Source organism: Amblyomma americanum, chromosome 5, assembly GCF_052857255.1.
Source record: "Amblyomma americanum isolate KBUSLIRL-KWMA chromosome 5, ASM5285725v1, whole genome shotgun sequence".
Classification (NCBI taxonomy): domain Eukaryota; kingdom Metazoa; phylum Arthropoda; class Arachnida; order Ixodida; family Ixodidae; genus Amblyomma; species Amblyomma americanum.
Genome location: NC_135501.1, coordinates 117930378 through 117952780, shown reverse-complemented (window position 1 = coordinate 117952780; position 22403 = coordinate 117930378). Strand labels below are relative to the sequence as shown.

General features: G+C 44.2%; 1 protein-coding gene across 1 annotated transcript; it reads right to left on the bottom strand.

The window, feature by feature from the left end:
- Positions 1-6950: 6950 nt before the first annotated feature.
- On the bottom strand, positions 6951-19951 carry LOC144132618 (AB hydrolase superfamily protein YfhM-like). The gene is made up of 7 exons (XM_077665150.1): positions 19850-19951; positions 16584-16800; positions 14659-14792; positions 11428-11540; positions 10651-10828; positions 8571-8707; positions 6951-7604 (listed from the first exon to the last, which is right to left on the bottom strand). The coding sequence occupies exons 2-7, from the start codon at positions 16770-16772 to the stop codon at positions 7177-7179; spliced, it is 1179 nt and encodes a 392-aa protein (XP_077521276.1). The 5' UTR covers positions 16773-16800; positions 19850-19951; the 3' UTR covers positions 6951-7176.
- Between the last annotated feature and the right edge of the window lie 2452 nt (positions 19952-22403).

Genomic DNA, 22403 nt, shown 5'->3' with positions numbered 1-22403 from the left:
CAGTTTGTATGAATCCATGATTTGAGCCAGCATGAACTTTGGGACACAAACGAAGAGAGACACGTGGAACACGGAACACCCAGTTGCCTCACACCCTTATTACTTGTTGTGGCCGTACCAACGATTGTATGAAACTTGTAGGGTCGTGGTGTTTAGGTGTTCATTTTCATTTTGTATTCAAATAGCCAGCTTAGATATTCAGTATTTCTGAATCGTCTCTCGTAAATTTTGAAAATGATGCTTTCAATTATTCATTACTTTAGCAAGCATCGCTCTTTTTCTGGTATGGACTATGGTTCTTATCGAACTTTTGTCGTATACTACAACGACCGGGCAACAAACATAATACAATTAAGGCTCGTGCCTGTCTCGTGTAATTATTTCTCCCGTTTGGGTCATCTTTTTTTGCCCTATTTTTGCAAATTTGCCTAATTGAGCGGGTAATTAGTATTGGGCTACAAGAGCCACTACCTTTTCGGTAGCGGCCGCTCAAGTACCCACTTGCTACAGTACAAAACTTACGCTAAGCTTGAGCTCAGATGGCCGAGTCTTGCATTAAAGCCAGTCGCTGAGCTTCACCAGCACAAATTCGCAGCATTCTTTCTCAGGAATAGAGGATGGCTGTTTAGAAATTTTTCACACTTGCTTAAGAACTTCGGTTGCCAAGAGCAGTTCTACATGGCATGAAGCAGATGAATGGTCTGCATAAAACGATCTGAGAGGCTTGCCTTTTAGGCTATGAAATTAGCCATACATTTTCACTCATGCCGGTGTGATCATTTCTTGTGCACGCGCTGAATGTTCTTCTTTTTTTTTAGTTTATAACTCTTCCTAAGCACATAAGCTTTTTCTGTGAGAGGGCTTGCCACGCGTAGAGAGCGATCTCGTAGCGTGAAGTTGTAGAGATTTGTACTAGAAAGCGCAAATCGTGTGCTCTGGCAAGAAAGATACTAAAGACTAATAGACAATACAGGCATATCGGCAATGCGCTTTCTTATTTAACAGCGCGCGTATGGCTGTCCAGACAGCATAGCGCTACATGCTTAAAGTTTTTTTTTAATCGACAATATGAGCCACCATTCTTTTAGAAGCGGTACGACCCAGTCGAAAAATGCGACAGAGCAGGTCGCAAAATACGACAAAAAATTGATCGTCTTGTTGTCACTACAAATTTTGTCTGCAGTACTACTAAGACGTCTGTTGTCGCGAAAGGAGTGGTTGTGTCGTTACGACAGGAGACTACAATATTACAAAAATTATGTTGTTACAACGAGAATTTCTGTTCTCAGGACCAAAATTACTGCAGAAATATCTGTTGGGGCCACAGAGAATTTTTTGTTGTGCTTTTCGATAGGGAAGCGCACAATAAAGAAAGTAATAGTTGCCCTAAACATGTAAAAAAAATCTTCCACTCAAATATCTGTTTTCATTTGCAAAATGAAAAAATACTGCTCCCTGTGAGCACACAGTTATTCTGCAAGTCACGTTTGGAAGAAAAAATTATTTAGAGTAGGTCTGTCGCCGATAGCCTGTTGATTATTGCGGGTTTGTGCGGCAATGTTGCTTCGTCGGGTCACTTTGTAAGACGTCAATAAATTGAAGAGGGAACTCAAAGTAGGGTCAGAAGTTTGATTATCGTGGAGTAGAGTTAAAAAAAAGGAACGACTGCGCTAAAATTATTTCTTAGAAAACACTTGAAATGGAGACCTCTGAACACATCCTTGAATTTCAGCACTGAAAATGTTTGCGTTAAAATCAACGGTAAAACGTTAGCTCATTCATATTTGTTAAGTAACAAACCAGGCGCATTTAAAATAAGCTGACGAGCTGAAGTCGACTGCTTGCAACTTTCCATTGGTCGAATTTTAGCAGAGCGCGTTGACGGTTTTGAAGCCTCGCAGAACCCGGCTGAAATACCCTGCATATTATAAGGAGGAGTATGCGCAGAGAACATTTTCATACTTGCAATCTAAACAGTGAAATAACAATCGAGATCGAAATATATCTGATGTGTGCTCTTCAATCAGTCGGTTTCTTGCTTTCATCCCAGAGTGACTGGCTGAGCGTCGTTATTGATGAGGCACGTGAAACTGCAGGCGGCATCAGTATCGTCATCAGCATCCTAACCTCGTCCGCTGCCATGTTCTGCGCACTGACGCCGCTGCCTCTCAAACTCCTTCCCACTAAATTATACGAGCACACACAGACAAAGACAAGGAATGGAGCGCAGTTTTTCAGTGGCCTATAGTGACCAAGCACGCTGGAAAGAAATTAAACTGAAAACTGAACTGCTAGCGCACCTAACTTGTATTTTTGGCCTAACCACGAAAGCCGACAACCATTTTTTTCTCTCTTGTGACTTGCTTCTGTATGAGCTTCTCAAGGCTTGCTGTAATAAAGAGACTAAAGACACCAACTTTTTAACTTTTTCTTTGGGGGCTTACTTCTTTCAAAACATGTGTTAGAATTAGTATACGCGGAGCATCCTGTGGTATTCGCCTACGACCGTTTAATAATTAATAATTGAATTTTGTCTTCAAATTGTTTACGTTTCGGTTTCATATTCATATATGTTTCACATTCATATATACGTTTCGGTTCCATATTCGTGCTATTCATACAAGGTTAGTATATCGTCATTAAAAGCAGAGGCAGGCTTAACATCTCTAGCTTGTAGACGTCGTATCACTAGTATGTGCTTGTTTCATAAATTTTATTACAGCTCACTTCGTCATCCGCCCTACATCAATCCGCCGGCACGCATTTCCTCCTGCATTGGTCATCCCCTTCAAGTTGCCCGGCCACGTACGCGCACTACTACGTTTGCATCGTCATTCTTTCCACGTTCAGCCACGGACTGGAACAGCCTTCCGCACGACATCGCCGCAATCACCTGTCCAACAACATTTGTGAATTGTTTAGAGACTATATTTCATCATCATCATCAGCCTTACTACACCCACTGCAGGGCAAAGGCCTCTCCCATGTCTCTCCAATTAACCCTATCCTTTGCCAGCTGCATCCACCCTTTGCCTGCAAACTTCTTGAATCTCCTCCGCCCACCTAACCTTCTGCCGCCCCCTGCTACGCTTACTTTCTCTTGGAACCCACTCCGTTACCCTTAAAGACCAGCGGTTATCTTGCCTTCGCATTACATGCCCTGCCCAAGCCCATTTCTTTCTCTTGATTTCGACTAGGATGTCATTAACACGTGTTTGTTCCCACACCCACTCTGCCCGCTTCCGATCACTTAACGTTACACCTATCATTTTTCTTTCCATGGCTCGCTGCGTTGTCCTTCACTTAAGCTGAACTCTTTTCGTTAGCCTCCACGTTTCTGCACCGTAGGTGAGTACCGGTAAGATTATGCTGTTGTACACTTTCCTCTTGAGGGAAATTGGTAAACTGCCACTCATGATCTGCGAGAATTTGCCATATGCGCTCCACCCCATTCTTATCCTTCTAGTTATCTCCCTCTCATGATCCGGATCAGCTGTCACTACCTGCCTTAAGTAGACGTATTCCGGCACAATTTCTAGGCTCTCGCTGCCAATTGTGAACTGTTGTTCCCTTGCTAGGCTGTTGAACATTACCTTGGTTTTCTGCATGTTAATGTTTAGACCCATCGATCTGCTCTGCCTGTCTAACTCGTTGATCATGATTTGCAGTTCACCTCCTGAGTGACTCAGCAAGGCAATGTCATCAGCAAATCTCAGATTATTTAGGTATTCTCCATTTATTCTTATTCCCAACTGTTCCCAATTCAGGCCTCGAAATACCTCCTGCAAACATGCGGTGAACAGCATTGGCGAGATCGTGTCTCCTTGCCTGACGCCCTTCCTTATTGGAATTTTATTGCTGACTTTATGGAGGACTATAGTAGCTGTGCAGTTGCTATATATATCTTCCAGTATTTTGACATAAGGCTCTTCTACCCCCTGATTACGCAATGCCTGTATGACTGCTGAGGTTTCCACTGAGTCGAATGCTTTCTCGTAATCAATGAAAGCTATATATAGAGGTTTGTTATATTCTGCGCATTTCTCTATCACCTGATTGATAGTGTGAATATGATCTATTGTGGAATATCCTTTATGAAAGCCTGCCTGATCATTTGGTTGATTAAAGTCTAACGTTGCCCTGACTCTATTAGCGATTAAATTAGTAAATACTTTGTAGGCAACGGATAGTAAGCTGATCGGCCTGTAATTTTTCAAGTCCTTGGCGTCTCCCTTCTTATGAATTAAGATAATGTTTGCATTCCTCCAAGCTTCTGGTAAGGTCGAGGTCATAAGGCATTGCGTATACAGGGTGGCTAGTTTTTCTAGCACGATGTCCCCTCCATCCTTCAACAGATCTGCTGTTAGCTGATCCTCCCCAGCTGCTTTTCCCCTTTTCATTGCTTCTAAGGCTTTCTTTACTTCATCTTTCGTTACTGGCGGGATGACGCATTGCTGTGTACTGCTGTCTTTCTCATTAGCGCTCTGATTACATTGGCTACTGTGCAGGTCTGTGTAGAACTCTTCGGCTACGTTAACTATCTTATCCATATTGCTAATGACATTGCCCTGCTTGTCTCTTAATGCATACATCTGGTTTTTACCTATGCCTAGTTTCCTATTCACTGTTTTTAGGCTACCTCCATTCTTTATAGCATGCTCGATTCTCTCCATATTAGACTTCCTTATGTCGGCTACCTTGCGCTTATTTATTAACTTTGATAGCTCCGTTAGTTCTATTCTATCCGTAGTGTTAGATGCCTTCATGTTTTGGCGCTTCTTAATCAGATCTTTCGTCACCTGAGATAGCTTCCCGGTATCTTTTCGAACTGTCCTACCGCCTGCTTCTACTGCGCACTCCGTAATTATTGATGTCAGGTTATCGTGCATTGAATGAACATCAAGATCATCTTCCTCAGTTAAAGCCGAGTATCTGTTTTGCAGCGCTATCCTAAACTCCTGTGCTTTCCCTCTTACGGCTAACTCGTTCATGGTCTTCTTCTTCGCTAGCTTCTTCCGTTCCCTCTTCAAGTCTAAGCTAATTCTAGACCTTACCATTCTATGGTCGCTGCAACGCACCCTTCCGAGGACGGCCACATCCTGAATGATGCCAGGTTTAGCGCATAGTATGAAGTCGATTTCATTTTTAATCTCACCATTGGGGCTCTTCCAGGTCCACTTCCTGTTTTCTCGTTTGCGGAAGAAGGTATTCATGATCCGTAAATTATTTATATCCGCGAATTCGACTAATAACTCTCCCCTGCTATTTCTAGAGCCTATCCCATAGTCACCTACCGCGTGGTCGTCAGCCTGCTTCTTGCCCACCTTCGCATTGAAGTCGCCCATCAGTACAGTGTACTGCGATTTTACTCTATTCATTGCTGATTCTACGTCCTCATAGAAGCTTTCAACGGTCTGGTCATCATGGTTGGATGTGGGTGCGTAGGCCTGCACCACTTTCAGGTTGTACCTCCTATTCAGTTTAATTACTATAGCTGCTACCCTCTCGTTAATACTGTAGAGCTCCTCTGCGTTGCCGGCTATATCCTTATTAATGAGGAAACCCACACCTAGTTCTCGTCTATCCTCTAACCCGCGATAGCACAGTATGTGTCCGTCCTTTAGTACTGTATACGCCTCTCCTGTCCTCCTAACTTCGCTAAGCCCTATCACATGCCATTTAATTCCCGCTAGTTCCTCGAACAGCACTGCTAGGCTAGCCTCACTAGCTAAAGTTCTAGCGTTAAACGTTGCCAGGTTCAGATTCGAATGGCGGCCTGTCCGGAGCCAGAGATTCTTAGCACCCTCCGCTGCGTCACAGGTCTGACCGCCGCCGTGGTCAGTTGCTCTGCAGCCACTGGGGACTGAGGGCCGAGGGTTAATTGGTTTGATCATAGAAGGTTGTGGCCAAGTACTACACCAGGGTGGCCAAATCCTGCTCTGGTGAGAGAGTGCGTTGTCGGTTCTGGTCACCGAGATAAGGCCGCACTCCAGGCCTGGTTATGCAATTCCATCGACACACGGATTTTTTCTTTTTAAAACCCGATGGAGAATGGCGCGGCACCAGGATTTGAACCCCGGTCCTCTTGCACGCGAGGCGGATGTTCTACCTCTACGCCATCGCTGCACCACCGAAGCGTGGCCTTGTGGTAGAGCATCCGCCTCGCATTCGGGAGGTGCTGGGTTCGATCCCCAGTGCCGCCGGGTACCTACCGGCTTTTAGTGGGCACAAGATTAGAGACTATATTTAACAGCGAATAATTTATGTACCTTACGTGTTTTCTTTGTTTATTAAATCTGATTTATACATGTAACGCACCCTTTATATAACACCCCCAATATCGGGGCCTTTAAGGTAATAAAGTGAAGTGAAGTGAAGATGGCTGTGACGTGTAGTTAACCTTTAGGTCACGTGAGGCACGAAGAAGCGGCAATATAGCTTCTTACACGTCGTTTGTTTCAGTTCTAGTTCTTGAAGCAGGTTGGTTTAACTGCTATGTTGAGTTAAAACTAAGTATCAGCGTATGTATTTCAGTTAAGACCTAAGAGAGAGAGAGAAACAACTTTACTCCCAAGGATTTCTAGATCTTGGGTGAGTGTACCTCAGTGTGACCCCCATACCGGTGGACCTCCAAGGCCCAGTTTACAAGAGCTTCCTGAAGTTCAACTAGACGTCACAGCCGTCGTTCCCTTTTGCTTTGCTACATTTGCCTTATTGTAAAATCAACGCCATAACCCAAAGTTCTCGTTACATGAAAATGTAACGAGAACTGTCATGGCTGCATTTCGCTGCCTTTCGTATTGCGTGGAAAAATGCAAAAACGTGAAAACTGGTGAATCAAGAGTGTAAACTTCAATATACTGTATTGACAAAACGTGCTTTTCCAGAAAACAAAAATTATCTTTATTAAGCAAATTTGTTAAAGCGTCCCGCAACACACCCATTGTAATAGTTTCTTAGCTCTTCAAGACCTGTCAGAAGGGTAGTTAGAGGACAGCATAAGAGAGTGTAAGAATATGTGGCTTATCTGCGATAAAAGCATTGAACGCGAAATAGTCGATTACCAAGCATGATTAGTAAAACAAGATTCAGACGTAATTTTTCCCGCTTTTTTGGAGCCGCACAAAGATTGGCTGCTCATAACTTTGGCTTCTGAAAGCGTGGGGAGAACATGTTTTATAGCTTCATATTTTCCGGCAGATCCTCGTCGTCTGGGAGCAGAGCAGGTGCGCTGGGTGGCGCTTGCTGACGCGAAGGTTCTTTCGATTCCTTGCACGGGTCGTCAATGTTCCGCTGCCTCCAAGGTGACCCGCTACGCTCGTTGGTAACCACAACAGTGCCGGTCTTCACGAATTCTCTGATTCGCTCTGTAACAGGTGTGGAGCATTCCCGCAGAGGGAAGTGCCCGGCTCCCTCGTAGTAAATCAGGTGTGAGTCGACAAGCCAATCTTGGTTGTATCGAGCGACGGGCGAGGTGATGAAGGCGTCGCGCTCTCCCCAAAGTATGAGCGTGGGCACTTCAAGCTTGTAATAAGGAAACTTGTTCAGCTGGTCGCTGTCGTTGTTGAAGGCGCGGTAGTAGTTGATAGTACCAGTAAGTGCTCCTGCAAACGGAAAACATTTTTTTTCATTAACAGATGGCTGGCATCGGCGCGACTAATCGCGTGGGCATGGAAGACGTATCTATACTTTGCCTTATGCATGCCAACAATATGCGATTCAAAATTGCGAGAATATTCAGGAACAACAAAAATGATTTACAATGATGGGCCTAAAAATAGTATATCAAGATACACATCAAAATAAGTATACTTTAGCAGAGATAAAGACAGAAGTCACTATCAGTTGTGACATCAAAAGCCACTGGTTGCCTGTTCCTTTGTCCAATTGTTTTCAAAATTTATTAAATGAAAGTGTGAGTGTTATATACTATTTCAATATCTGTAATCGTTCTTTAGGTGGAACGATATGCATCTTCATTCTAGGAGGTACCTGTGGCCGCAAACTGCCACATAGTTGTGATGACTTAATGACGGCGGCCCCGACCCAGTGTAAACAGAGACGTAGTACTTTAGCAGCACAATAACTGACGTGTTCCCAGTGGCAATGTTCCATTTCTACAGCGACAGTTGTACACTTGTCGTTCAACGCGATATTGCCATCGGCGTCGTCAGCGCAAGCGGCGGCTCAAATGCCTATATACACGCTTGATCCCAACTACGACCCCTCATGACTGCTTACTGTACGTTTTTTCTAAATTGCCATCAGGATGATACAATAAGAGCCATAAAGCCGTCCGCCCTACTATGAAGTAGAAAGGCAAAAATTCCGTAACTTTCTATGTGGATTCAAGGCACAGGTGCTGATCAGGTGCCGTACTGCTAAACTTGATTACTTCAACATATTATTCAAACTTGAGATTCCAGCACCTTACTTGTGCTGACTAGTGGCACTGCTTGGCGTACGTAGTTGCGCCAACAGTATCCTCGCCGCGCTCCCGTTGCCTACCGAATATTTTATTCATAGCATAATTTTCTAGTGATAATTATCGTAGCACTCAGAACACGTACCTGGCTGTGAGTACATGTACTTATGGGCGTATTCCTCTCTTTCGGTGAATCCTTTGTGCGCTTTGTCCAAGAACTGCAAGTCCTTCATGATCAGGTACTTCTCCGGAATGTCAGGACGTCGGAACGGAAGCATGTACCTGCGCATGTGAGGAAGGTTATGGAGTGGCTGCTTTATCTATTTTGGACAGGCTTCGCATGCATCGAAGATTGCAAGTTGCATTCCAGCAGAGTGAAAACTCTGATGCTATATAAATAGGACTTTTTTATGCGCACTCTGAGAGCGAGCTTCCACATAGCTCGTCAGTCTGCGTTTCAGCTGAGCTCAGTGATAAACCATAGTCCTGATTTCTGTGCCCCCTACCTTTTTAGGCATGAACCTTTAAGAAAATTGTTCGAACTGTTGTCACGGAAAGCGCACTCAGAGAATGCCAGTTTTGCCTCGTAGGCCAGATATGAAAACTATGCCCAGGTTAAAGAAGCTTGCAAACAAAGTTTAAGTTTCCCAATTACCCTTCCCTTAAGTAGCGTTTTTAATAAATAGGCAGAAGCAGGTTCTGAACATATTAGCGGGAAAAAATGTATAGTACTCGTCATCATCAGCAGCAGCAATCTTACTGTGCTCACTGCTAGGCAAGGACCTCCCCCATGTCTCTCCAATTAGCCCTGTTCTTTGCAAGCTGCGGCCACCGTATCCCCGCAACCTTCTTAATCTCATCAAGCCACCTAACTTTCTGCCGCCTCTTGCTACGCTTGCCTTAACTTAGAATCCACGCCATTTTCCTTAAGGGCCATAGGTTATATTGCCATCGCATGACATGCCCTGCCCAAGCCCATTTCTTCCTTTTGATTTGCACTAGTATGTCAATAATCCGTGTTTGTACCCTCACCCACTCTACCCGCTTCCGGTTTCTTAATGTTACACCTATCATTTTTCTTTCCATAGCTATCTCCGTTGTCCTTAACTCATGCTGAACCCTTTTCGTTATCCTCCACATTTCTGTCCTATAGGTGAGTACCGGTAAGATACAAATGTAGTATACATTTTTTAAGGATTTTGGTAAACTGCCATGATCTTAGAGAACCTGCCACATGCGCTCCACCCCTTTCTTAACTAGTTTTACCCTCTCGGGATCCTGATCAGCAGACACTACCAGCACTATTAGACGTAGTCTCTTACCACTTACAGCCCCTCGGTATCAGTTTTGAACTGCTGTTTGTTCCCTTGCGAGACTTTTTAACCTTACTTTGGTTTTCTGCGTGGCAATTTTTAGACCTTCCTTTCTGCTCTGCCTGTATAACTCATTTTTCATGTTTTGCAGCTCATGTCCTGAGTGATTTAGTAAGGCAACATCATCAGCGAGTCGCAGATTACTTAGGTATTCTTCATTAACTTTTATTCCCAACTGTTCCCCATCCAGGCCTCGGAACACCTCCTGTAAACAGGTGGTGAATAGCACTGGCGAGATAGTGTCTCCTTGCCGGTCGCCCTTCTTTACTGGAATTTTATTACTCGCTTTATGGAGGACTATGATAGCCGTGCAATTGCTATAGATATCTCGCAGCATTTTTACATAAGACTCCTCCTCACTCTTCCATATTAGTGGGAAAAATGTATAGTACACAAGCGAAAAACTGCACATACAGTCCACTCATCACAAAGAACTTGATTATCCGCAACATGGAGCTTGTATAGAGCGTTGCTTCATTCATAGAAGCATGTTTCGCTGCTCTGTCTCAATTGGAGGTGTAGCGCCTAGACTACTGGTCGCTCAGTGCAAAATGGCACAAACCGTGGTGCATAATCGCGGACAACTTAGTAACCACCACAGGATAACTAGGACTCTAATAATCTACGCTGTTATTTATAAATGTCCACCATGACTTATTGCTCGTTTATTTTTTTTTTGCGTGAACTGAATGTGGCATCATTGTAACAGTTTCCAATAGCACACGTGCAGCCATTATACCCTCAAATGAAACTGCGCACCCTTAGAACTGTGTAAACCGGGTAATAATGAGCCTCTAGAATACAGATAGCCCGGCCACTAGGCTCATAGGAACGAAAAGAAGACGGACTCACCAAGACATCCTCATCTGAGTAGGGCTCTTGAAGAGTTGCTTCAGAAATGCCTGCGGGTGCATGCCGTTGATGATGACCATCTTGTCGATCATCGTCTCGTGCAGTGTGGCGAAACAGAAGCTGATCATGCCGCCCCAGTCGTGACCAACGAGGACAACTTCCCTTTTGTGGTTGGGGTCTGCATTTAACGAAAAATGAAATGATTTGAGGTGTTAGAAAAGCTAGTCACCAAGGCTGTGTCTTTTAGAAGCAAACTGTATGTAATTTTCATTAATCGTAGCCACCTTTGTCGTTTGTTTGTTTCTTTAATCGACGCCAGAATAGCATTCCGCGTCGCCAGTTCTTTCGAGATACCATCACTCGAACTTTTGAAGATTTGAGGTATATATAGACGCTGTCATCTCGCGCTTTCGTAGTTTTCTCTAGTGCCTCTCACAAAGCATCAGAGAAGAAAAAAAATACTATAACATGCTAAAAAAAACCCGTGGGGATCAAGTAATGCTCTCTATACGTAGTTGACACCTTGTTGCAGAATTAACACAGCGCTTTCAAATGGCTCTATTAGGTGAATCCTGAATGGGAAGCAATGTGCGGAAATTCAAGAAGTTCTGATGTGGATATCACCACATAGTGAACGATTGTATTTTAATCCCGGTATACAAGTTAGCACGTCCACATTACTAGGCGACAGGTTTTAGACTCAGCCGAATGTACATACTGATTTTTTTGCTAGGCATGCTTGAGTATTTCCGGAACGCCTTGGTGGCGAGTACTCACTGAGAGCTTCGAGCAGTCCCTTCACATCTTCAGTAAGCTTCGGCAAGAGATACTCGGCGGTATCAGTTGGTCTCGTCGTGTTTCCGTAGCCACGTAAGTCGGGTGCCACAACACTGTGAAGGTCAAGCACACGGATTAGTCGTGCAGAGGAAAAATGTGCACTAATTATTCGTATCAGTACAAAAGCTGTTTTCTGAATGAAAGATTGGTGTGAAATGAGCACACTATGCAGAAGAGGGGCAGCTGTACATGATCGTTACCTACACATTAATACGTTATACGCAAAGTTTAAACGGGAAACCTGTCCGTAAGCAAGATCGATTCTTCACTATCGATGGCAACTTTCGACAATCAGAAAATCCCGAATCGATCGTATGTATACATACCCAAGAGGAACCTTGCGAGTGCTTACCCAGACTTATGCTATGATCATTCTCCATGCGTGCTGGTGTCAAGAAATTATTGGTTCATTGCGTTCACCGATGAAAGTTAGGGATTTGTTCACTAGGCATGCGTTAATGCATCATATCTTCTTCAGAGCTGGCATACTTTATTTTTATATCTCAAGAAAACTTCAGAAAACCAGTGTCCGGAAAACGCTTCCCCAACTACGTGCGTGTTATCTTTATAAAATATTTAGTGAACACTACAGCAGTATCGTAGTCACCTCCACGTTCCAGAGGAAATTTAGTCTAAAAATATCGGTAAGTGCACACGATTTGTTTCTTTTACGTGGCGGTTGCTGTTTGGATTTTACGTGCCGCGAATAGTTGCGGCTTTTATTTGGGTTGTAAAGCGCGTTGCGCTATCTGAATCTAAGCATTCGCAATTAACGTAGAAACTCATTTCCATGCTTCAAGATCCCGCGTTTTACGGAAGCGGAGCCCTTTCGAGATTATTTTTCTTTTGTTTATTTAGCTTGGCTGAAAATTTTAAAATGCGTCTATTATTTTTTTTGTTTACATAACCAAACAAATCTGTCGCAACGAAATCAGCTTTTAGTGATGATTTTTATATATTATGACAACACAGAAACTTCATAAGGGAAGGAGGGGTTCTAGTAGTACTGGCATGTTCCTAAGGAATGGAACTATAAAATTTTCCTCCCATTATATTACAATTTTAAACTGAAGGAGATAAGTTCATCTACTCTCTGGTCGGCGTGAATTTCATTATCATGAAAGGCATATTCGTAAGGGGGTCCAAACATCATTTCACGGCCCTTTTAGCGGAAGCTCATGTGGAGATCGCTTTCTTTCACAATGATAGGAACATGCAAGTTTTCGATTAAGACGTTTCACTACAAGCACGACGCCATTTACCATAGCTGAACTCATCTACACAGCTTACCACCTGCTTGTACCACACCAACTTACTGGTCGAACCATGTACTCAATGCTTTCAAGCGGCTTACCTTCAAACGACCTTCGAGATCCTTACCTCTGACGCAATCATGAGGCCGGAAACATCACTACGTTTTCATTTAGTGGCTGTTTAAGGACATTGTAATACTTATCAACTATTCTGCCCGCTACATGACAAAGGAAGCTCTCGTTAATTTGTGGTAACGCCTGTCTTACGCACGCCGCGGCAACTCTAGAAAATTTGCGAATCTCTTCTCATCGCCTTTTACTCAGCACTCATCCGTCAACGCCTTTTATGCAGTGCCGATTATTTGTTTCTCGCATTATATGTACATCACAAGACTATTTTTTCCTCTCAACTGCTCCACAGTAGAAGAAGTCTACCCCTATAATAAATGTGCTCTTCCATTGCAATTGCAAACGGTGTCAACCTTGTGCGAGAAGTTCTGAATGTCCCGCACTCACGAGCCCAACCAGTGTCCTTAGTCTTTATCTACGCCGTTCATTTCCCATATACACCGCTGTCGTATTTCCCCAAGGAGTACGGTAACAAACCGGAACACCTTTTTGCGTCACTCACGTGCCTTTTCTCTCCCTCATCGCCCTGTCTCTCTCTGTGCTGTTGCATCAGTTCCGCGGAACAGCTTTTACGTACTGGCAGAGTGCTATTCATAGCTTGTTACTCTTTAATGCCCTGTGAAGACGGCAGTAATGGGTACCAGATTTTTGAGAACCACAAGAGCGCTTCACTCTTGCACCAGCTCCGTTTAACGCATGATACGCCGTGATTCTTTAGTCCAGCGGCGTTCGGCGCCTCGAAACTATGTTGCTGGATCGGTTCCTGGGCGCAACGGGGGTAACTCATTAAAGGCGAAATGCAGAAAAAAAAATTACGCACCGCGATGGTTTCGGAGCTGTGGTGTTCGTGTACGGGCCATCGAAGCCTATACGTGGTCGAAATTAACCGTGCCCCCCCCCCCCCCCTACTATTGCGTCCTTCTTAGACCATATAGAGCTTCGGGACAGTAAATTCTTCATACCGCAAAAAATACAAAAGACAGCTGTGCGTCTGCTCATTGCTATTGCGTGTTAAAGAACAACGCAGGGTCAAAATTATTTCAATACCTTCCACTATGGTCAGTCTTAAGGCCTCATTATTCGATTTCCTGATCCAAAAATGGTCCACTTTGAGTAAGGAAGTTATGCCGTATTCGCTTAGCACATAAACGCCCCCCAGCACAATCAAGACCTCTAGTATTCGCGCAGTCTCTGTCAAAAACACGAGTGCCACAATCCCGTTATCGCAGCGACCCTCCTTTGGTGCCCTTGGCACATAGGAGACCGAGATAACGGAAACCAAATCTTATCTCTTATTTCAGAGCGAGATGCAGGGCAATGGCGCAAACTCAAGTGGAGCGCGAACTGTGTTCGCGCCTTCTTGAATGGCTTCTTCGTAGGTATTTGTTTAAAAATGCACCACATTTATGTTTTCAGGCTGATGGAAACTTTATCAGCAATGACTCTATTATCCGCAGATATTAATGCTTGGTGTGTTAACCATGTAGCCGATTTAACCAGGACAGGCATTTGTTGCAAAAGGCGCACACTTCAAAAAAAAAATAACATGGCCTTCTTCCAGATTTTCCCCATATTCGTCCGTTTTATGTGGCTGTCAGTGTAATAAATATGTTTATTCACGTGTGTCCAACACATCTTACCTGTGCTCTGAGCAGTAAAACTAAATTCACGGCTGTAATCATAGTGGGAACGGTATGTTGTTTGTGAACTTTTTGTTTGAACTTCCTTGTCAGTTTTATAGTATTAGAAGCTGGAACTATAACACAAAAAAATGCAAATATGCACACACCAGAACTCCTCGCTGAGCTTCGGTATCTGCCTGTTCCAGATGAACCAGAAGTCCAGGAAACCGTGCAGTAAGAGCAGCATAGGTCGGTTGCCCTCTTCGTCACAGCCTCTGGTAACGTAATGGACTCTGATGTCCTGAATGAGGAGAAACGCGCATTCGGAAACTGTCTTTTATGTTCAGAAAAAACACACATGACAAAGGCTCTGTTGGTTACTTCTTTTATGACATAGCATAGCAGTCGTCGCCAGTGGCAAGTTTCATACCATGATATAACTGCGGACTTTGCATTTTAATGTCACTTTGCGTATGAAACATGAGTGCGCCGTATGAGCTGCAAATTGCACTCTGCAATAAAAAAAAGTCGGTTCTCATAAACGCCGCGCTGGGATTTTTATAGCTCGTCTGACCAACCTGTTTGCGAAGTGATTTTGGCAGAACAATTTGCTGCTCTTCACAAGCTCGCTTAGTTCATGTTTGTTGATACGGCATGGTTTCTCAGTGGCACATTGTTGATGCAGATAGGGAGCGCGGGTTGAATACTCAGCCGCGATTGTTGCATTTTGGTGGGGGGTAAAAAGTTGATATGCTTAGATATCAAGGTACACTCCTTGACAAAAGATTGCCGGGATGCGGATTCGCCGAAAAAAAATTTATTTCTGCACGGTCAAGCGAAGCAGGTTGGTGAAAAATATAGCAGCATGAAGACACTCCCATGGTATATCCGCTATTAGTAGTAAATACGAGCAGAGTGGCTAGCGAGGCAAAGCATCAATAAATATTTTTTTTCCATGAATTCGCATCCCGCAGACTTTTTTGTACGTGACTGTACGCTTTTGAACCCGCGATGCGTTTTTCATTGCAGCGTTTTTTTATTTGCCTTAGGATGTTTTAGTGACATGCATAAATACAAAAATTAAATGAATGACGATAACAACTGCGGTTGTGTGCTCTGCACATTGTGCTTTTGAAACGTTTGAAACACAACCTTCACACACTCATGTGTTGCAGCCGAACACGTTAGTGTGTTAAGGTCGTGTTTCTCTTTTGGGACCTTGGAACAGGTGCTTTAAGGGGTGAAAAATCTGTGGGCACGTTTTTGGAGCATGTTTCTGTGCGGCGCGTTTGCGGGTAGCGTCCCGAGAGCGTTCACCCTATGTTCGGCCCGCCGCATGTTTGTGACTCTTGCTTCCGGCATACGTATAGCGTTCACAGCGCGACGCTCCGCCTCGGCTCCATACATAGCCCTCTTGCAACTAGACTGACGTGCAGCGTCGCAGCTAGTGTCTTATCATAACTGCAGCAGCTGCTACCGCGCAGGCGCGCAGTATGTTGTGCCAACCAATGTCTTCTAGATGAGTTCCTGTGAGGCGTTTTAATGCTTTTCGGGGCGTCTTGTAGCCACTTTTCGGCTCACCGGACGACGAAAAAGTTAGCGCGAAGTGCTAGTCACCGGCTATGTCCACGAGGGGGTCACGCGATCATGGATGTTCCACCGTGGCGGCAGCCGCCGCTGAACGCATTGGCGGGGGAGCTTAGAGCTAAGGCATAGCAATGTAAAATACAAACTGGTTAGGTATATTTAGAGCGTTCTTTCAAAGTGGTTACCTCTTGATAGAAAGGCATAGTTCAACTAATGTAGGTGGCAAGAAATTGTATAGTGTTCTAAAGGCAGTAATAATGCGGGTTATCTAAAACTTAATGAAAGGCTATCCTGAACGCTCATCTTTGCTTCATTAGAAATGGTCCTGACTTTGCAAGTTCTTGTCCTACTGCAACGAAGTAACACTACCATATTTGCTTCGCTTGATGTCCTCAAAAACGGCCCAAAAGCGAGGCAAAGCCAGGCAAAACTCATGGCAGCAGCGACGACGTCAGCAAGTTGGGCTTCGATTGTGGCCCTACAAGCACCGGCGCCAGCCACTCACCGATAGGTCCACGAACTTGTGCTCGCCATACTGTGGGCTGTCGAATTCAACTGGATATGTCCGGTGCTGCGGAATGAGGATGGAGTCTCCGTGGAAGAAAACGTTCGTTTTCACGTACGCTTTCATCCAGATGCCCATGCTAGTCGCGATGGCGAAGAAGAGTGCTTTTCCAAAGATCGCGAGCGCCATGTTCGCAGCTGGTGCGCTTGCGCAGCGCCTGGAAAATGAAAAAAAAAACATTAAACACCCTGGTTTCGGATGTTACTATCAATGACGGTCTCTGAGCATGCTGTGCTATGCTAAGGCTGTCCTGGCAATGGCGCAACCACGCGTGCGCTCATTTCTAATGCAGTTCATTAAAACGAAGCACTTGTAGGAAGAGTGCAAATTTTTTGATGGAATTTCGAAAACTCTGAAATGATACAGTAGTGGGAGCCGTTTAACAAGAAGCATTTTCCCATTTGCTCTCGTCGTTGTAGCCTGTACTATACATGGGCCGTTAGATTGGGAAAGTAATTGCACTTTCCATATTTGCAGTTTATATTTGATAGGCATATTAGCACGGCATTAGTATTTTTACACAGCTAGACGGCACAGGCATACCAGTTCAAAACGAAAGAAAAACATGCACATAGCATCCCGTGTATTCAACATCTTAGGTCGGGCACCTTTGAAGATGAGCTCAGAAATCTGCATTGATGGTTTATTTATTGTATAATCTATATCAAGCGCTTTATTTCTGTAGAATACAATATTCATCGGTTAGAAAATTTAGTGAATCATTGGCTACATTTTGCTCGTATCTCATTGGGCTTCGGTCCAGTAACCAGTAATGCACTCAACTCATTTTAAAAGTCGAAGCAAGAACAATTTATATCCTGTCATTCATATACGCACTAAGTAAAAGAGGTTTTAAATCACTTCCTGCGCCATACTACAAGCAGTAGACAAAACAAGTAAAATTGCACTATCTAGAGGCTCACGATCGGCGTTAGGATAATGTACTTCAAGCTAAATGAAGCGAATAGGTAATTCGTGAACTCGTCTTAGGCTCCTTGTAAATTCCTAAAATAATCAGATGCCATAAGCAGAGACGTTAGTGCAAAATAAGAGACATTCACAGAAAAGGCGGACAGGACAACGCGCTAATGACAACTCGACAAAAGCAAACAAACTTGACTGACAACGCAATAAAAGAATATGTCAGTAGCGCGTTGTCCTGTCCACCTTTCTTGTGAATGTCTCATATTTTGCGCTAACATTTGTACGTAAAACTATGCACCGACTAGCCCAGCAACAAGTGTTGCATAAGCCGCGTAATTGACAGCTGTTACTCACTATAGTCACGGAAAGCCTTTGGTACTGTCTAGCCTGATATGTTTGCCTCTGTGCAAGAATGGTTTTCGCGTACGCCTCAATACATCATTGCACTGTATGTAGATGATCTATTCCACTATGCACTCCTTGTGGAAGCTCACGGGTTCGATTCCGGCGGCCGTATTTCAATGTACTCAAAATACGAAAATGCTGGTCTGCCCTGCTAGGCCAGCGTACGTTGAAGAACTCCAGGTGGTATAGAACAACATGAAGCCCTCCTCAATACCTCATGAGTGCTTTGGCACGCCAAACCCTATAATTTAAAACTTTTTTATGTGCTGTTTGGCCTCGTTTAGAGTTCAGTGCCCAGCACTGAACGAAAGGAGTTCGGCGTGACTGTTGTTAATACAACTGTTGCTCATATTCAAATCGCACCGCCGCGGTGGCTATGTGGTTATGGCACTCGACGGCTGACCCGAAAGGCGCGGGTATGATCCCGGCCGCGGAGGCAGCATTTCGATCGAGGCGAAATGCGAGAGGCCCGTGTACTGTGTGATGTCCGTGCATATTAAAGAACCCCTGATGGTCGAAATCGTCCGTAGCCCCCCACTACGGCGTCCTTCAGAGCCTGAGTCTCCTTGCAACGTTAACCCCCCCCCCCCCCCCCCCCATACCCAAAGCAACGATCTTTTGCTCGTTTCGAATTGATATTAAGGTAGCCTAATACATGTATGAATTGAATTCCTGAAATTCAAGCTGCTGAAATAGTTCACTAGTAAGCTATACGATTCACCTTTTCGAAGAATATTCAACCGACTCAATAACTACTATAAGGCAGCAAAACAGGCCTCAAACATTAGCGTAAAAAGAAAAATTCCGAGAATAAAATTTCTTTATCTTCAGCCGAAATTCGTGAACGAAAATTCGTATGTTAAGCCATTTAGCCTCGACATGTCAACTAGACATTGTCACTTTGATTCATTAACCGCAATCATTGCACAAACTACCGTATTTGACATCCTTTCTTGCCTCTGAAATTTACTCAGAAAATAATAAATTTACATCATAATCTGCGCTTTGCGTTTCAATTTGGTTTCAGTGCTTTTTTCTTACTTTCATTACGCTGCATCGCTATTTCTGCAACAGCCTACAAGGGCTTGCAGAATTATGCAAATAAACAAGAAAATAAATAAGAAATGCTCTCTGCTGCCAGTTTTCACGGAACCGTAACCCCTTATGGCCGTTGCTGGCTAACCTCTTAAGCAACATGAGAAATCTCGAAGAATTCGTCTGGGTTATGTCAGAAAGCCGGGGGTTGGTGATGATGTTGATTTAATTGCAATTGTAGAAGAGCTGCTTGCCCAAAGGGCATGATGGTAACGTCTTTCGTCTACACGACGAGGAGTTAAATACCAATTTTGCCAAGCGTTTCACCTCCAGTCTTTAGTACTTCGAAAAAAAAACAATTCAAAGGGAAACATAACCTTAACCCTACATAAACATGGCATCAGGGCACGGGACAGCTTGTGCTCGTTTACAAAACCCGTGAGTGTTAGTTCCCACTAGGAGTCCAATCCCGCACCAGCCTCGTACAGGTAGTGGAAATATGAAAGAGAACACGGGAGCGCGCGGCCTCCACGCGTTACGAAGCGCGCCCTGCCGCCGAAAGACGGACAGAACAGGCGGCACTAGGCGCATGCGCAGGAAGTGCAGCCAAGCGCGCTTGCTGCGGCAGGGCTTCTCGAGACGCAGGGACCATGCGCTCTAGTGTTCCCTTTCATATTGCCTCCGTTACCTGTACGAGCCGGATACCAAAACCAACAGGGCACAAGTGTGGTACAGTGGTTTGCCGATTGCGTTGTTGTCTAGAGCTATTTCTTAAAACTCTATTATATGCTCAAGACTGTGCAGGCTGCAGAAATTTGCCAAAGCATGCTGGCACTGCTTACCTTCAAAGAATGCTCTCAGGCTGCCCCGACTGAAGACTGGTTTCAATGTGCCCGGCAGCCTGCGTGTCCTGGCCCAGAAAACCACTGCAGTCAGGGGTGCATCTGCCCGCGTTTATATACAAAATGGACGAAGTGTGAAAAGACTGGATAGAAATAACACAAAGAGAAAAAGAAGGAACGTTAACCTTCAGTACAATGAATATCGATAACCGTTAAACCGAGTGCTAGCTTGCACTCAGACCAAGTTGCATTAATACAGGCAAATGAGAGCAAATGAACGATCAGTGACCGGCGTAATATGGTCCTGGTTCATAGAAATTTCGTCGCAGTAATCACCTTCCTATTCGCTGTGGCTGGTGGGCGTCCAGCTAACGAAATACCTCTTGACCCAATTTCCTGAAGTCCTGTTTATCGTCGTTTCACCTCAACCGATCGCATTTTGCTAGAAGGTGCAAGATGTCTGCAACACCAAAGGACAAAGAACAGTGCACATCCTTACTGACCACACACATCCTGTTGCTTTCAGACAATTACACCGAAAAATGATCAAAGCACAGATAAATGTTAACGCGTAAAACAGATATCTTTGTTAGGGTGCATTAAGGGCATATGCCTTAGAACAAATGAATTGACACTTGATCCCGGATCCGTGAGGAATAATCGGTAATGATAAGGTGCTTGAGTACATTATCAGCGGCTATGGTCCATTTATTATCTCCTTCCGCTGTTGTAACAGCTTTCCGGTACAGGAGAGATGAGTTTCTGCAAGGCGCGCCGTTGAGATAAGCAGCTGTTCGATCTCTGTACATGCCCGTACATAGGGTTCAGGCAACGCTTGGAAACCAACTCATTTGACTGATTTTGTAAGTCGATGAGGAGCTGCGCTAATAGACGACACACATTAAGAAGAGAGGGCGAGGGCTCGTCATTTCTCTTTACTGTGTGTCGCCATTAAGAGCAGTGCGTAATGACTTTACACAGCAGAAACTAAACTCGCCCAACAACGTCTACTTATGTGACTGACATATGATTGTGTTTTGTTTTGCGCGTGCAGTAAAACCTATAGTACATAGCAATCTCTTTGGGACGTCGGAGAGGTGCTTTGAGCATTTATTATTCGCACAGAATTATTGCGGTAGGGCAGGCATTGATATAAAATAGAGGAGAATTCTCAGCATGCTGAGGAATTGATTCGTTGAAGCCCTTGGTGTTAAGTAGGATTGCTCAGTGGCCTAGTTATTGGGAGAGGAAGTTGGGAGGGAGGTCACATTAGGCGTTCATAGGGCGCGCAAAGAGCCACAAGAATAGAAGCGTCCCTTTCGCGCCCGCAGGTCATGATCCAGACCTGTAGCCAGCGCGTATCTGGGGTAATGTGCCGGGCGTGGATTTGTTGAGTCCGACATACTCCAATAAAAAGTGACATATGGTCGTATAATAATATTTTCCTTTCATTTATTGATCCCTCATGGCCAGATGCATTAAGTTTCAACTTTATTTTACTTACATCATATATGTGGGTAGGCCCGGGTAAAAAGGGATCGCAGATCACTCGAGGGACCCCCGGACCCCCGTTTACATTGCATACAGCAGGAAATATGAGTACTATGTAAAAGATTGCACACATTGGAAGATCGGCCAGCACTATAGGCAAAACTTTTTTCACTGACACAAATGTACGTACAAAATATTATATATATACTTCACAAAAGTCTTCCCGGATCCAGAAATTTATAATGCAGAAAAGAAGGGCACACGAACGGATACACAGATTTATTAACGACGTTTCGGCCGGAGCCCGGCCTTCGTCAGGTAATGCACAAAGCATCTGTGCTTGGTCCTTAAATACTTGTCCTATGATAAGGCATAAGACCAGTCAATAATGGCTGATGACAACGTAATAAAATGCGCATGACGTCCAAAGTGGCGCACAGTGATGAGGCTTACAGGCTTTCGGGGATGGCACGTGCTCCTCGCAAGTAAAGATAGCATAAAAAAGCATTAAAAAAGGTTTCTCTGGGGCATGCAGAAAACAATAATAAATAACACGCGTTGCGGCGTTGAAGGCATGGCACAGAAACACGCGGCCAGTCACTTCGTCATTGATAAACAATGAGATTAAACACAAAAAAGTACACGGGGCATAGATGATTTAGTTCAAAGGTATTGACACGTGTTGGGCTCGAGTCCTGCACATTCGGGAATTAAAAAAACAAAAAAAACAAAGGAGGAAGCTTTTACAAACATGCTAGAAAGTACTGCATGGATAGCACAGAAAACAAAAGGCAATCATCAGCACGTGTTGCATTATTCGCTACTTTGAGAGAAAAGATATTTTGCCAGGGTTTTCATTCAAACCAGACGTAAGTGCTCTGAATTGGAATATTAGGAAAGATTCTCGAACTTCTCTTTCATGGTGAGATTTCAAGCCACATTCAAGTATTGTGGCTTTAATGTTATTAAATGAGTGGCCGGGAGTCGCGACATGTCTTGAGAGCGGAAGATTAGGAAGGGTATTGGCATGTGATCGGTGGTTATTCAATCGCAACCTGAAGGA

Bases quoted from the DNA above. Each gene is read 5' to 3' on its own strand.
- LOC144132618 (XM_077665150.1), bottom strand. From the start codon at position 16,772: ATGGCGCTCGCGATCTTTGGAAAAGCACTCTTCTTCGCCATCGCGACT. The intron at 10,829-11,427 runs GTGAGTACTCGC...CGTTAAATGCAG, and splicing joins GGGACTGCTCGAAGCTCTCA to ACCCCAACCACAAAAGGGAA. The intron at 8,708-10,650 runs GTGAGTCCGTCT...TCACATGCGCAG, and splicing joins ACTCAGATGAGGATGTCTTG to GTACATGCTTCCGTTCCGAC.